We start from the raw sequence: 16,331 nt of genomic DNA, 5'->3' as shown, positions 1-16,331 counted from the left end.
ACATTATAAATTTGATTGATTTTGCTATTAAATTTATTTATTGGTAAAACCTTTTCTTAATTTCTGAAGGAATGACTCGAACAAAAAATGAACTTAGCCGCAACAAGGACTTCATGAAGCTCTACAGTCATCTGGAGTGCATGTTTGCACACACACGTACTGCTTCAGCAAGTGGCACTTCTCCTATCGAAAATGGTCTGGTTTTTCTTTTAAAAGTTTATATTGTGTTCTCTTCATCAAGGTGGATTGTGAAATTTTACTTCATTGATCCACATGTCTATACTTATATTTCTTTAGTAGTAGACCTGTTAAATAATTAAAGGGATAAGTAGAATAGAATAAATAATTAAAATACAATAAATGGAATAACATAGGATGAAGATATAAGCAGTATGTAATATTATAGAAGTTAGTAGTTGTTACTGGTGGTGAAAAAATTCTTAGAACTACCAAAAACCGATTTAGAACTTGAATGAGTATTTTTTTTTCTTCTACATTGCTGCTGATTTCTGTGTGGATTCTCCTTCAGAATGAAATTTTCATGAAAATTCAAAGTTTGTTTTACAATAAGGCTTATATGCTATCCAGATGCTACTACGTATTTAAAGTTTCAACAAATCTGTTTTGAAAATACATTGATGTAATTGAATATGGAAAAATACTGAAATACTATTTTGTTTTTTATTTTTATTTTTTACAGGAGAAAAAAAATTTTTCTATAGTCATCCTAAATTAAAGAAATTAGAAGAAATTGTAGTTGAACACTTCAAGTCATGGAATGGTAGGTCATATTGAATAGCCTCACAGCAAGACAGTTATTGTAAAAGTTAAAACTGACTCATTTGTTTGTCTTACAGTTTCTTATAGAGAACATGAGCTTTTAATTACTCTGGATAATGAATATAAAGAAACTCTGAGAATAATGAATATAAAGAAACTCTGAGAAATTTTGGGTGGATAGGTGGGAATTTTAAGACTACTGCATGGTATTTGAAAAAGAAAAGTCAGTCTGGGGCACTATAAGTGAAGCAGATAATAAAACAATAAATAATATAATGGTAAGGAAACGTGAACTAGGTAAGGAGATAGTCAGTCATGAAGGAGGTTAATATTGAGTGTTAGAGAAAGTCATTTATAAGGTGATGTTTGAGGTCTTACCTGATGGGAGTGAGGGAGCAAGCCCTGTGGATTTCTGTGGGAGGGTTACTCCAGGCAGAGACAATAGCAGAATCAAAGGCCCTGCAGCATTAAGGTATGTGGTATGATTAAGGATCAATAAAAAAAACAGATTGGCTGGAGTAGTGTAAGAGGGTACCAGCGGTATAGGAGGAGGCTGGAGAAGTAGCCAGGGGCAAATGTAGGGCTTAGAGGCCAAGTCAGGACTTCAGATTTTATTCTATCAATTTGCATGTTTTGTGAAACCATCACAAAGGCATATAGAGTAGCAGAATGACATGATCTTACTTACATTTTTAAAAGATCGCTCTGGTTGTTTTGTGGAACGTAGGTATTGATCAATTCAATAGGCTATTGCAATAGTCAAAGACAGTAGCAGATAACAGTGGCTTGTACCAAGGCAGTGGTGGTGGAAGTGCTCAGAAGTGGTCATAGATTCTACATATATTTTGAAGTTGGAACCAACAGTATTTGTTGATGGATTGGATGTAGGATATGAGAAAAGAAAGGAATCATATGGGGGAGTGTTTATGGAAGATTATATGAGCAAAGAGAAAATTAAGAACAACATAGAGAAGAAAAAGCAAACATGTTAGGATGCTTCTGAGACATCTAAATGGAGATGTGTGGGCATTGGATAAGTGGATCTCAGAAGAATAGTCTGGGCTATATTTATCTATTTACACATACTTGAATAAATTTTGGAGTCATCAGCATAAAGGAAGTATTTAAAATTTCAGGAATGGATGTGATGACGCCACCAGGAATACAGTTTAGTAACAAAAGAGGGGCCAGAATGTAGTCCTAAAGAATACCAATATTTAAAGTTAAGATGAAAAAAAGCCACAAGAAAGATTGAGAAAGAAACTAGACAAATAGAGTGTCAGACAAGCTGAGGGAAGAAACTGTTTCAGTAGGAAGGAGTGGACTGTGTTAAATACTGCTGAGACCCATGGTGAAGTAAACTAGAAAGTGTCCGTGGAATTGGGCATTAGGGAAGTTGTTGATTTCGGTAGTGGAGCTTCAGGGGAATGAAGACAGGCAGGCAGGCTGCAGCCAGCTGAGGGACATAGGCATTGCACTGAAAGTAGCTCTAAGTGATTGGTGCATTTTCCCCTCAACAACATTATTAAAGCTATTGGCAGCACTTGAATAAGGCCTATAAATTAGATAGTAATAATGAATCAAAGTTAATTTTCTGATTTTCTTGGTTTATTGTCTTTACATAGAATAATACTCTTGTTTGTACAGTTTATACATTGAAGCATGAGGGGGTGGTGAGCTATCATGCCAGCAACTTACTCTCAAATGTCTTGGCAGGGGAAAACTACTTGTATTAATTTTGCAACTTTTTGAAATAAGTTTGAAAATTATTTCAAAATAGAAATTATTTCAAAATAGAAATTATCTTTGATTAAAAAAAGAAGCTGTTGGTCAGATATAGAGGCTTGATGCTGTGGTGACTCAAACAAGGTATTTGTAGAATAATTTTCCTGTAACAGCTGCTTTTTCTTTTTCATGAATTAACTTTATGTGTATTAGGTAATTTAGTCCTTGGGATTGTTATAAAGACTAAACGAGTCAATCTATAAAATGTTTAGTGTAGTCCCTGGCACACACATGATGATTAATATAATATAACTCATATGGGAGAAAGAAGGATTGTCAACGCCCCAAGCAAGTGCAAAAACAAAGGAAACATAATAACAACTAGAGTAAACCCTATATAACTTGCAAATATTAACCCACTGCTATGTTCAAGTCTACATACTTTATATTTACTAGTTCATTTAGTTATCACCTCAGTCCATTGTGGATGTGAAGAAACTAAAACTTAAAGAGAGAAAATCACTACCATGGCCACACATCACCGGGAGAGTAAGTGGCCCAGCCTCAGAGATCGTGTTCTCATTTATGCATTCTACTACCTCCCAAGCACAGAGACACTGGGAGGAGCTTTATGATTGACTGTAGGGTGTATTCTGCAGTTATTGAAGAATTTGAAAGAATCGTAGATTTGGGGTAGAATGCCATGGCCTGGTTTAGGACAGTGATCAGAAAGGAAAAGGAAGATTTAAAAAATCAGTGGGAACTCTATAGTTCTGCACTTCTGATGTAGAAGGCAAAGTGGAATAATAGGCATCATGCATGAAAGGAAGGACTAGTCAAAGTGACTCAGGTCATTTTTTTTTATTTGTTTAGGATTATATTTTAAGACAACTAATGAGAGATTAGAAACCAAGGTTATTAAAATTATTAGGAAAGATAGAAAAATCAACAAAGGTTTAAGATGTCTTAAGAATTGTCTTGCATTAGAATATAATTTCAGGCTTGTCTTTTGAACTAGTTCTCATCTATATGCCTTTTTAAAAAGAATTGTAATTAAATATTTTTGTTGTATAGCTCAAAACACATCTGAAAAGAAATGTGACAAGACCAGAGTTATGATCTTCTCTTCATTTCGAGATAGTGTTCAAGAAATTGCAGAAATGCTTTTACAGCATCAGCCAATTATCAGAGCAATGACTTTTGTTGGCCATGCCTCAACAAAAGGGAAGAGCATGAAGGGTTTTACTCAGAAGGAGCAATTGGAGGTAATTACTTTTGGAGATGGTGAAAATAAAAGTAAAATTGATTAGCTTTGTGCTTTGTACTTAAGCTTTTTTAACTCACAGGTCAATTATCTACTTCTTTTTTTTCCAGAAAAAAGTTGTATCGTATTTTTTTCATTACCATTTAGTCACCTTATATGGACTCCCCGACAATCACCACACTGCTGTCCATGTCCATGAATCCTTTTTCCTTTTTGCTCTACCCCTCCACCTCCACCCTCCCCCTCTACCTTAGCTGTCAGCCTGCTCTCTATGTCTGTCTCTGTTTTGCTTGTGAGTTCAGTTTGTTTTTAGATTCCAGTATGAGTGAAACAAATAGTATTTATCTTTCTCTGACTAGCTGATATTAGCACTTCTTAAAGATAATTTTATAGTAAAACTTAAATAAAGGTAGGTATATTTTGAAAGACAAAAAAAGTGTTTTTTGTGGTTTTGAAACTTCTTTTTCAAGTAAGTGCAAAGTGTAGTAGTTAAATAGAAAGGCTGTGGGATCATACTGCTTGGACTGGAATCCTGGCTCTTATATTTTCTTACTCCCTGTGCCTTAGCTTTCTTTATATGTAAATGTACTTCATAAAGTTGTTGTAGGCATTAAATGAAATTGTACTGTAGAGCCTTCAATAAATGTTTTATTTAAGCTATTATAGTTATTTATTACAAACAGTTAACCTTTTTTTTCTGTTATTTAAAAATCCTACTATGTGCTCTAAATAAGAAGTCATAAGTTTTCTGAGTACTGTAATATGTTTTTTTGGAGGAAATTTTAGACTTAATTTTCATAAACTGTATACAGGTTTTTGCAGATCAGCTATAGGTCTACTCACTGACAATTAGGTATATCTGTATTGTCTAATTTATTTTGATAGATACTTTCTCAATTCTGTCAACGTTAGTAGCTGAGGAATTCTATTATTTTTTTTAGAATTTATTTTTAAAGAGAGGGGAAGAGAGGGGGAAAGAGAGGGAGAGAAACATTGGTGTGAGAGAGAAACACTGGTTGTTGATGGGTTTCTTCTCCTATGTGTTCTGACCAGAACCAAACCGGCAACCCAGGCTTGTGCCCTGACCGGGATTTGGGCCTGTGACCTTTCAGTTTGTTGGACAATGCCTCACCAGCTATGCTGCACCAGTCTGTATTTTTATGTGTGCCACAGTAACAACTCTTTTTATTACAACGGTACATAATTGCTTTAGTAACAGCACTTTTATTCTGAAATAAGCTTCCATGCAAATAGTTGTAGTTAAATTATTCATTTATTTAGAGATAGGAAGTGAAGTCAGAGAGGATGTAGAGGGTGAGTTTAGGATTCTGTAGGTAATTTCCATGTTAATGATACTGGGTTTTACTCTGAGATGGGAAGAAGCCTTTGGAGACTTTGGAGCTGGGAAGGATCATGGCCTGATATATATTTTTAAATAATAACACTGATTGCTGTCTTAAGAATAAGCTACAGGGCAAAAAATGGAAACAGGAGGATTAGAGTGGAAGATTTACTACAATAATTCAAGCTAAAGATGATGTTGGTTTGTGCAACCATGTTAGCAGGGAAAGTTTTGAGAAATGATTGGATTCTGGATATATTTTGAAGGTCAAGCTGACAGGATTTATTGACAAATTAGAGTGGGATGTAAGATAAAGGTATGTGAAGGTTGATTCCAAGGTTTTTGGCCTGAGCAACTAAAAAGAGCTGCTGTAAACTAAAATAGGTATGACTGCAGGGAAAGCACATTTTGGAGAGAATATCAGGTACTTAGTTTTGGACAAGTTAACTTTGGCAGGACTGTGAGATTAGTGATTTTCAAACTATCAAAACTGATGGAGGACCAGTTTATTTCCCCTAATACAGACAGATACTTTTGAACATTGCAATAGACATAAATTACTTGAAGAGTAAAGTTACTGGGAAAGCTTACATTCAAATTTTTTATTATTTGAGTTAATAAACAGAATTACCCTGTCAAGCTTCTAAACTCTTACTCTTAGTATTTGTACTTCTTGTTGGCCAATAATAAACAGTTTGTGAACTGGCACCAGTAATAGACAGTTCATGGACTACTGAGTAACAATATTGAATAAACAAGTAGAGATGTTGAATAAACAATTGAATATAGCTCTGGCTGGTGTGGCTCAGTGGATTGAGCACCAGCCTGTGAATCAAAAGGTCGGCCAGTTTAATTCCCAGTTAAGGCACATGCTTGGGTTGTGGGCCAGGTCCCCAGTAGGGGGCGCTTGAGAGGCAACTACATATTGATGTTTCTCTCCCTCCTTCCCTTCCTTTCTCTCTAAAAATAGATAAATAAAATCTTTAAAAAACAATTGAATATATACATCTTGTTTTATGGGTTTTAGGATTGGAAATAATCATATAAATGAGACTGGATAACTGAATGGAGATAGAGAAGATATCCAAAAACTGAGCAGCAGAGGTGGGGAGGGGAACTTCCTTGTTATGAACAATAGCAATAATTATGATTCCGTAGGGAACCACAATAAGTGGCTAGTGAAATAGGAGAAAGTCCAGGAGAAGGTGGTGTCCTGGGGTCAAGTGAGGAGGCGGATTATATGTGTAAATGCTGCTGGTAGGTCATGTAAAATGATAACTGGGAATTGACCATTGGATTAAGAGATGAGAAGGAAATTAAGCTTGAAAAGAACAGTTTGAGTGGAATGGTGGAGATAAGCCATCGGAAAGGAGCTGGAGATAACAAACATACAAGTCTTTCAAGGATTTTTGCTGTAAAGAAGAGCAAAAATGGAAGTGGCTTTTTGTTTGTTTTATGTTGAGATGTATAACAGTATGTTTGTATGCTGATAGGAATGATCAGTTGATAAAGGAAATCAATGATAAGAGCAGAGAGTAGTATTGCTGGAATGACCTTTGAGTAGAGAAGGGAAAGGGCTGGGGTCAAGAACAAAACTATAGAGATGGATCTCAGTTAAGAATGTGGATAGTTTATCCAAAACAATAGGTGGAGAGGTAGACTATATAGGCACAGGTATAGGTGGGTGGTAGATATGTCTGTGACACCTAGTGGAAGATCTCTTTTGTTTGTCCAGTTTTTGCCATGTCATCAGCTGAGAGTGAGGATGGGGAGGAAAGGTTGGAAGCTTGGTGAGAGAAGAGAGAATAGGGTACAGTTATCCAGGAGACTGGAGACAGTGAATGGGTTAGGGAAATACAAAATGATTTTCAGATAATACCAGAGGCCCATTCAAGGTGAGAGATTGAGTCAGTGTGAAATCGGCATGGTTGAAGTTTTCCTCCAGCCACATTCTGCATGGGTACAGGCTCAGACTTCCTGGAAAGTGGGAGGTGTCCAGTGCTGGAGTTTAGTCAGAGGAATATGGAGTGAGGAGGAGCAAGGGAATAGAATTTAAGCTAGGGTAAAGGGTAAACTGTGAAAAAATGATAGGATTAGTAGGATGATAGAATCCGTAGGTTATAAATCCTGGTAGAAGTTACTTAATCACTATTCCTTTCTCTGGTTAAGTAAATAACATCTGATATGTATTTATTTTTCAAACTTTAGGCAAATTTAAATACCAATATTAGGCATATAAATAACAATTAGTTTATAAGTGTTAACTAACAGGGAAGTTGTTTGACATTCTTTATTAATCTGTTACTAGTTATATTAAAGAATAATGAGATGTAAAAAAATAATTAGACAACCTATACAGTCATATTTTGGGGTGGCATATTCTGCTATTGCTCACTGGAATGACAGTATAAAAGGTAAAGTATGAATTTGTTGGAGTAAGAGTGGCCAAACCTGTAGAGAATTCTTATAAAAGTTTATTTGAGCCAAACTGATGCTGACAACAATGCTGACAATGCTGGCAAGTAAGTTTAAATACTTTGGAAAATGACAATTGCTGTTTCTTTTCTACATTGGAATGAATGAGGGGACAGTTAGGAGGATTATATGAAGGTGGGAGAGAGCTAGGTGGGGGATTAGATTATAGGACAGTTAAGATCAGTGCTCTCTGGAGGGGTCTGAACAAAGGCATTTCGAAGGTGTGTTAACCTAGTGCACAAAAACAATGGACAGGTCTGGCTTAATGCAAAGATAAACCTGTTACTAAAGCCTGGGTGAAACTACCTACCCTGACCTGCCCAGTTAGGAATTTATGATCAAACACTTTGTGAGGTTACCTTTGGTTAGATTTCTTACTCCTTTTCATCCACAACTTCTAGCAGTAACAAAACATTCTTACTTTAGATACACTTAACAATAATTTAGGTCTAGGGTATGACATACATATATAGTAGTAATTGTTCTGGACGACTAACTTGTCGATGCCTGTGTTAGTGATGCTAAAATAATATTTGGAGTTTCCTATTCATGTATAAATTGTTAACAGACTTTTTTGGAATCACAGCCATTATTAAAGCAAAGAAATTAGGACTGCTCTTTGTAGTTTACGGCAATTTCTTCTGGCTTATGTTGCCATTTTGCCACTTCTTTTCCTATTCACTAGTATCCTAGATGCTAATTTTTAATCTGACTTCACCATTTTGAGGGGAGGGGAGTTTGTTTTGATCTACAATTCTTTTACATTTGCATCTAATTATTTTAAAATCATTTTTGTTTTAGGTAGTGAAACAGTTTCGTAGTGGTGGTTACAATACATTGGTTTCTACTTGTGTTGGCGAAGAAGGTTTAGATATAGGAGAAGTCGATCTCATAATATGTTTTGACGCGCAGAAGAGCCCAATTCGTCTCATACAACGAATGGGGAGGACAGGCCGCAAACGTCAAGGCAGGATTGTCGTTATCCTTGCTGAAGGACGAGAAGAACGTGTAAGTGGACTTTTAGAAACATACTTTGTAACTGAAATTTGAGAAATACAGCCAAAAAACAAATATTAATTTGTTAAGGTTGAAAATCCAAACAACCTGGAAGGAATTGGTTGATTTTTTGTCCCATTCTTATAAGATTCTGAGGGTTCTTTTTTTCTTAGGAGAGTTTTCAACTGGATTGTTTTTCAAGTTCTTATCCATATAAAGAAACATTTGTACTTTAGTATTAAATTAGATACCTACACACAAAAATTAATATGTATTACTTTGTTTTACTATATCCTTGTGCTTTTAAGTCCTGTTTTTTATGTTTAGTTTTGCAACTACAATGAGTTCGGAATTGTTTTACTTTTTAAAGAGTTCCCTTAAATCAATCAACCAACCAACCAACCAACCAACCAACAAGAATATGCAAAGACTAAAATATTTACTATCTGGCTCCTTATGGAAAACTTTGCTGGTGCCTGTTCTAAGTGATAAGGGACTTGAGTTTACATTTATACTTTGCTACAGTCTTGGATGACAGACCTTCCTAAATACAATACAATGTTGTGCCTAATATTTTGTGTTTATTACACTAAGAAGTATTAACTAACTTTTGTAACTCAGTGGGCCTACTTCTGTGGCCAAATACATAGTTTCACATTAAAAACTTTTTCATTAATTATGTTAGTTTTTAAAAATTGATTTTAAACATTTATATACCCTTTTCAAATTACCTGACACCTTTTAGCTGAGTATGCTACATGGTGGTCGGCAAGAACAAGTGCATTAAGAACGGTGGCAAAAAGGGAGTCAAGAAAAAAAATGGTTGATCCATTTTCTCAGAAAATCAGTGTGATATGAAAACACCACCTATGCTCAATATAAGAAATATTGGAAACACATTAGTCACAAGAACTCAAGAAACCAAAATCGCATCTAATGGTCTCAAGGGTCATGTTTTTGAAATAAGTCTAGTATGCTGCATGTGGAGATGGGACCAGGTTGTTGGTGGTTGTGAACAATGAATTGAATGAACTACACACACAGAGTAAAGTGAAGCAAGCAAGATTTGTTAAGAAAAGTACACTTCCCAAGATATGGGAGCGGGCCACTTCTAACCAGAGAATGGGCACCTTCCACTGAAGGGGTGTGGCTTTTATTGGGTTTTTACCCATTTGTTCCTATCGGCGGGCTCTTACAGTGCATGTGTGAGTGGTTACATAACTTTTATGTTTCTGCATATGTGTTTTCCCATAATTCTTGATTGCCCACACAGAGGGTCAAACTATAATGCTAATCTATTATAATGATATAGTAGGGAAAAAGTAAAACATCGGTCACCTGGGGTCCTTAGATACAGGCACAGCTTTCTGCCAGGCATTTTCAGAAAGCCAGAAATGTCAAAGGCTATCAGGGCACAACATTCTTGAAGAATGTGATGAGCCGCTCTATTGGTGTCAGCAGCCAGGCCCCAGGGACTTCCTCTTTCCTATTCTATCTCCTGCCTCAACTGGACCTGCAGAATGATGAAATTGCATTTAGAAAATTCAAGCTAATTACTGAGGATGTTCAGTTCAAAAAGCACTGACTTATTTCCATGGCACGCATCTTACCTGGGACAAAATATGTTCCATGGTCAAAAATGGCAGACCAGGATTGAAGGTCATGCTGATGACAAGATGACAGATGGTTATGTCTATTCTGTATTACAATTTATTTGTGATTCACAAAAAACCCTATTTGTGATTTAAAAAAATTATCCTGAATAGTGAATTTTTCTCAATATTTTTCATGTGATCACAGCATATTCCTGTGTAGTATTTAGTTTACCTATGAAATGATCCCAATAAATGTTATGTGTGGTAGCTCGTACAATTTTTGTATTATCAATGAATCAGTCTTATTCAAAAACAGCAAGATACTAAAAAAGATAGATTTCCTTTGTGTAATATGATTACTAAGATAGCACTTATAATAATAGAGTTTGATCAAGAGTTAATTGACCAGGCTTCAAATTCAAGGCAGCAGATATTCCATTCTGTAAGTAAGTGGATCAGAGTTTAATTTACTGTTTAGAGTAAACCCAAACTAATATAAGTAATTGCTTATTATGGCTGATTATTAAAGAAATAATGTAATTTGATATTTATTTGTTTTTACAGACTTATAATCAAAGTCAGTCCAACAAAAGAAGTATTTATAAAGCTATTTCAGGTAACAGGCAGGTCCTTCATTTTTACCAAGCAAGTCCACGAATGGTTCCTGATGGAATTAATCCAAAATTACATAAAATGTTCATCACACATGGTGTCTATGAACCAGAGAAGACTTCTCGGAAATTACAGCGTAAGTCATCTATTTTTTCCTGTAGGAATGGTAAATAAAAATTTTGACATCTTAAACATTCATATTTTTCCTGTTGTTAGTTAGCAGATCATATGTTGATATATGTATCATGTATTGATATATCATATTTCTTCTTTGAGGAACTCAATGTGTATTCTAGGATGTTATGGATGTTTTCTTTGGAAGGGATGTATCCAAAGTAAAGGGAAAGATGCATGGGCAGTACAGAGTGATTGCAACTCAGTGCTGGGAAAATTCAAATATCCTACCAACCAAGAGAATCCTTTTTACAAAATGTAGAAAAGAAAGAAGCTTTATTTTGAATAAAATTAAACTAGATTATAATATGCACTGTAGGCCATTTACTAAGATTAATACGAAGAGAAAAAGAAATTCTATCCTATCCATCCCCTTAAATCCTTACAATTCTTTTCTTTAAAATATTTTATTTCTTTATTTTTTAGAGAGAGGGGAGGTGAAGGAGAAAGAGGGAGAGAAATTTCAAGGTGTAGTTGCCCCTCATGTTTCCCCAACTGAGGACTTAGCCTGCAACCCAGGCATGTGCCCCAGCTGGGAATCAAACCAGCAACCCTTTGGTTTGCAGGCGTGTACTCAATCCACTGAGCTATGCCAGCCAGGGCATAAATCCTTACAATTCTTTACATACATATTCTCAAGATCAAGTGTAACATGCTCTCACATAATAGGACAGTACCGTTTGCTATATGTTTTTTCATACTTCATCCCAAATTCACCTGGTAATTGAGGTAGCCACTTGTGTTAGCTACTTGTCTTTATCCAAAGAAATAATAAAATTTCTCTTATCTCTATGACAAGCGACTGGCAGATAGTGACAGCTAAGAGAATAGGTGCCTAAGCTAAACTCTTCTGATGACTGGGAGGTAGATACACTATCTTTCTTGATGTTTACATTTGATAGAGACAGCTCCTAGGCCCTTAAGAAAAACATTTCTGGTTGAAAAGCTAGCTAGAGGCTTGCTTGGCTTTTACAAAGATTTGCATGCACACCAAAGGGTTAAAGAAAGGATTTACAAATATTAGGTGTTCTGTAATTGCTCTAAAAAATGGAGGGAGAATGGTTCTTTCCCTTTCTGCAAAGGTGAAAATTCATTTTCTTTTTCTTTTTAAACTTGTAGTGAAGTTAGAACAAGTTATTGGTGATATTGAGTCAATGAAAAACACTTTGGTGCCAGGGAGCATAGTTAGTAATGAGTGTTGCTGGCTTAAAAACTACAGAGATTTTGGTGATATCAAGGAACTATATTGAAATATTAACACTATGAAAAAATGAGCGACTAAAAAGTTTTTCTTTTGAATTTTAGTCTTTAAGGAGGGCTTTTTAAAGAATCATAAAATCATGTAATTGTATTAAAAGATTTGGAAGGAATCTTGGGGATCCTGTGGTCCAATTACCTGTCAAGGTAGGAGTGCTTTCTGCAGCATTCTTGTTAAATGAATATCCAGCCTCAACTTGAATATCTCTCTTAAAAGAAATTGTACTTTTTTATATGAGGGTTCATTCCATTTTGAACAGCCCTATATAGAAGAAATTTATTATGTTGAAAAATCTGTCTTTGTACCTTTTTTTCATTGATTTAATTTTGTCTTCTAGATACAAAGAAAGTTATGATTCTTAGTTTAGCTATGTAGCAGTTGTTGATGTATTTGAAGAGAGTACCTCTCAAGGTTTTCAAAATCATACTGTTTCCAGGTCCTTTTCCTTCTCGTCATCTGCTTTGAACTCACTTTAATTTGTGATGTTCTTGCCCTTAATTAATGCTTTTTGGATATGCCTATTAAAGCTAATACATATCCATTCAATAGGAGTGTACCTGTCATTTTACAAGACTTTGCCAAATTTTTGGTTAAAATGAAAAGACAGTATATGTTTTGAATTCTCTTGAGTTTATTAAGCTAGTAATAGCATCAAAACTTGATTAGTTTGGCATAAATTATTCTTGTATTTTTATAAATGTTGATTAACCATAGTTTAATAATTGATTTTAAAATGCTACTAGGAATGGATGGCAATTGTTTTTAGTAAAATTCTTTTTTTTTAATAGTAAACTCAGGCCCTGGCTGGCGTAGCTCTGGATTGAGCGCGGGCTGGGAACCAAAGTGTCCCAGGTTCGATTTCCAGCCAGGGTACATTCCTGGGTTGCAGGCCATAACCCCCAGCAACCGCACATGGATGTCTGTCTGTCTGTCTGTCTCTCTCTCTCTCCCCCCCTCCCTCCCTTCCCTCTCTAAAAATAAATAAATAAGATCTTTAAAAAAATACTTTAAAAAAATAGTAAACTCAGTTGTTTTCACTAATTTTTAAATTTTTTAAATTATGTATTGGTTTTGAATGTACAGCTTAGTGGTTAGACAAGCATATATGTGAGCAGTGTTATAATACTTGTCCTTTTTTTAAAAAATTGAGATATTAGTTCATGTTTATTTTTCTGTACTGTTTTTCATTTTCCCTGGTTTTTCAAGTGTGTTAGTGATTCACTTTGCCAAGAAAGTGTGTATAAATATAATCTATATATTAGTATATAATTCATCTGAACTTAGAGGACTGAATTTATTTAAAAGCGACTAGGAAAGTTGAATTCTTTCCTATTTCAAAAGTCTTAGAGCACAGGTGTCAAACACAAGGCCTGTGGGGCCAAATCTGGCCCTCCACCTTGTTTTATTCGACCAGGCACCTTGTTTCTATGTGGCAGCAGTGCTGAGCTCTCACTTAACTGTTAAGGAGTAGTTATACTTATACAGCCCTAAAATTACATTCGGCCCTTTGAAGGCAACCATGAAGCTGATGTGGCCCCTGGTGAAAATGAGTTTGACACCCCTGTGTTAGAGCTTTGGATTGTTAGATCTAAAATGGACCACCGTGGCTGGTATAGCTCAGTTGATTGAGCGTGGACCTGCGAACCAAAGGGTCGCTGGTTTGATTCCTGGTCAGGTGTATGCCTGGGTTGCAGGCCAGGTATGCCTGCAGGGGGCATGTGAGAGGCAACCACATGTTGATGTTTCCCTCTCTTGCTCCATCCCTTCTCCTCTCTCTAAAAATAAACAAATAAAATCTTTAAAAATAAAAAATAAAAGGGACCTTAGTGATCACTTAGTTCAAACCCCCTATTTTATAAAAGCTTGTTATAATGTTCAGGAATAGCTAAGACTGAAGTTTCCTGTTTTCTAACTCAGTTGTTTTTCTTTAAAAGAATTTTTTTTAAGCTTCACCAGAAGATATGTTTATTGACTTTTAGAGAGAGAGGAAGGGAAGAAGGGAGAGAGAAAAATATCAGTGTGAGAAAGAAATATTGATCAGTTGTCTCTTGCACATGCCCCAACCAGGAATCGAACCCACAACCTTTGGTGTAAAGGATAATACTCAACCAATTTACCTACCCAGCCAGGGCCTAATTCAGTAGTCTTTCTGATTTTATTTCTGCCCCCATCTGTTTTAGGCCAGAGTTCTGCTTTCTACTATCCTTTCCAGCTTGGCAATTATTTTCCTCTATAGAGATTATGGAAATGAAAAAGGGTTAATTTACTGTTTTTTTTCTTTAGAAACATATATTATTATGTCATTTTTTTAAAAAAACAGTAGATCTTTTCTACTCCCCTCTGTACTCCCTCCCCGTACCTCCCAATTTAAGACAATTGAAAAGCCTTTGTTGTCTTTGCATCACTCCCCCTTGCCCCCCCCAAGCTTCAGATAACTTTTCTAATAACATGATAGAATCATGATACTAGTATTTATTTGTAAGTTATCTGACTGTTTCATGCCAGGTTAGACAACATAATGAAGAGAGTCCAAAAGAAGCCAGGGCCTAGAGCCTGCCTCTCTGGCTCTGTTCTGTTAATGATGTCATTACCGAAGGTTAGCTCTTAGACAGGAGGGTGTGCTTTCAAAGAGGTAAGAGAAGTTTGGTAGATATGTAGAAGCAGGAAGTGAAAACTAGGGTGATTATGAATACTGGCTGTAAGGAATAGAATCAGTGGTTTAGCAGAAATGAGTAGACAGTTGATGTATATTTTGTGTTTGCCTAGAACATGTTTTTAACCTCTTTTCTTTTTTGTCTTTTTTTTAACCTTTTTTCAATTTTCAATTTATAGGAATGAGGCAAAGTAATTCAAAGAAAGATTGTTTCTTATCAGAAGAAGAATTTAAATTATGGAACAGATTTTATAGATTAAGAGACAGTGATGAAATTAAAGAAATAACATTGCCTCCAGTTCAGTTTCTATCCTTACAAAATGAGGAAAACAGATCGGTAAGTGGAACATGTTTTCAGATATTCTTTATGGTGATTATTCAGTAGCTTTGGGAGTACAGAGATGTTTATGATCAGAATGTCAACCTAAAAAATTAAGAATGTAAACAGTTTTAAAAAGAATATTAAAATGTAAGTGTGTGAAACTTCTAATTTTCTTATATTCTTTATTGCATATACACACACATATTTTACATGGCCATAATATATTTATATAACTTCTGCCTTTTCTTTGTTACTTTCTACCATATGAACATGTTTATATAGGCATAGTTTGATTGTTATGTTATCCTGCAGTTATACCATATTTTGACTTATTTCCCTGTTGTGTTTTAGTATTCTTTTCAATACATTACTAACATAAAATTATGCTGTAATGAGCATCTGTGTTCAGACTTGTTTCTATTTCTTTGTTTTGAAATTACAGTAAAACTATTTGTATTTTTTTATTGTTGTTCAAGTACAGTTATCTACATTTTCCCCCACCACTCCCCCCAATCCCAGCCATCCCCACCTCCCTCTCCTGATCCCACCCCCATTGATTTTGTCCTTGTGTCCTTTCCTGAACCCTCCCTCCTTTTCCCCATTATGCCCTTCCACCTCCCCTCTGGTTACTGTCAGTTTGTTCTTAATTTCAAAGTCTCTGGTTATATTTTCCTGGCTTGTTTGTCTTGTTGATTAGGTTCCACTTATAGGTGAGATCGCATGGTATTTGTCTTTCACTACCTGGCTTATTTCATTTAGCATTAAAATTTAATTTGAATTTAATGAAAGCCAAGAGAATTTGTCGAAGGTTACTTTTGTACCCCAAAAGCTAAAAAAACAACCTTAGGAAAGATTTATTTCAGAGTCATAGTGCTTGAAATATATGGCTCTTCAGCATTTGTATTTTTTATTCACTAACAGGGAAAGTGAAGAATGGCAGCAGGCATGAAAATTTGGATTAGTATCACTGAGAGATTATGTATGTCTCCTTATTAGATTATAGGATATAAATAGTAGTTTTGAAACCAAACATTTTCTTTTTTAAGTGTACTTTATTGATTATACTATTACAGTTGTCCTATTTTTTTTCTCCTCTTTATCCCCTCTGTCCCATACCCTCATTCCCTCCAGCATT

General features: G+C 35.4%; 1 protein-coding gene across 1 annotated transcript in view; it reads left to right on the top strand.

Moving 5' to 3' along the window:
- The window catches only part of FANCM (FA complementation group M), a 66,526-nt gene that overhangs the window by 21,378 nt on the left and 28,817 nt on the right, over positions 1–16,331 (top strand). Inside the window, 6 exon segments of the mRNA XM_036028806.1 lie at positions 70–195; positions 701–781; positions 3,580–3,770; positions 8,388–8,594; positions 10,742–10,925; positions 15,054–15,211. Coding sequence (XP_035884699.1) covers positions 70–195; positions 701–781; positions 3,580–3,770; positions 8,388–8,594; positions 10,742–10,925; positions 15,054–15,211 — 947 coding nt within the window.

This window comes from Phyllostomus discolor, chromosome 1 (genome assembly GCF_004126475.2).
Source record: "Phyllostomus discolor isolate MPI-MPIP mPhyDis1 chromosome 1, mPhyDis1.pri.v3, whole genome shotgun sequence".
NCBI lineage: Eukaryota > Metazoa > Chordata > Mammalia > Chiroptera > Phyllostomidae > Phyllostomus > Phyllostomus discolor.
Note: the sequence above shows the minus strand (reverse complement) of the source record. Positions and strands in the feature narration are given on the sequence as shown.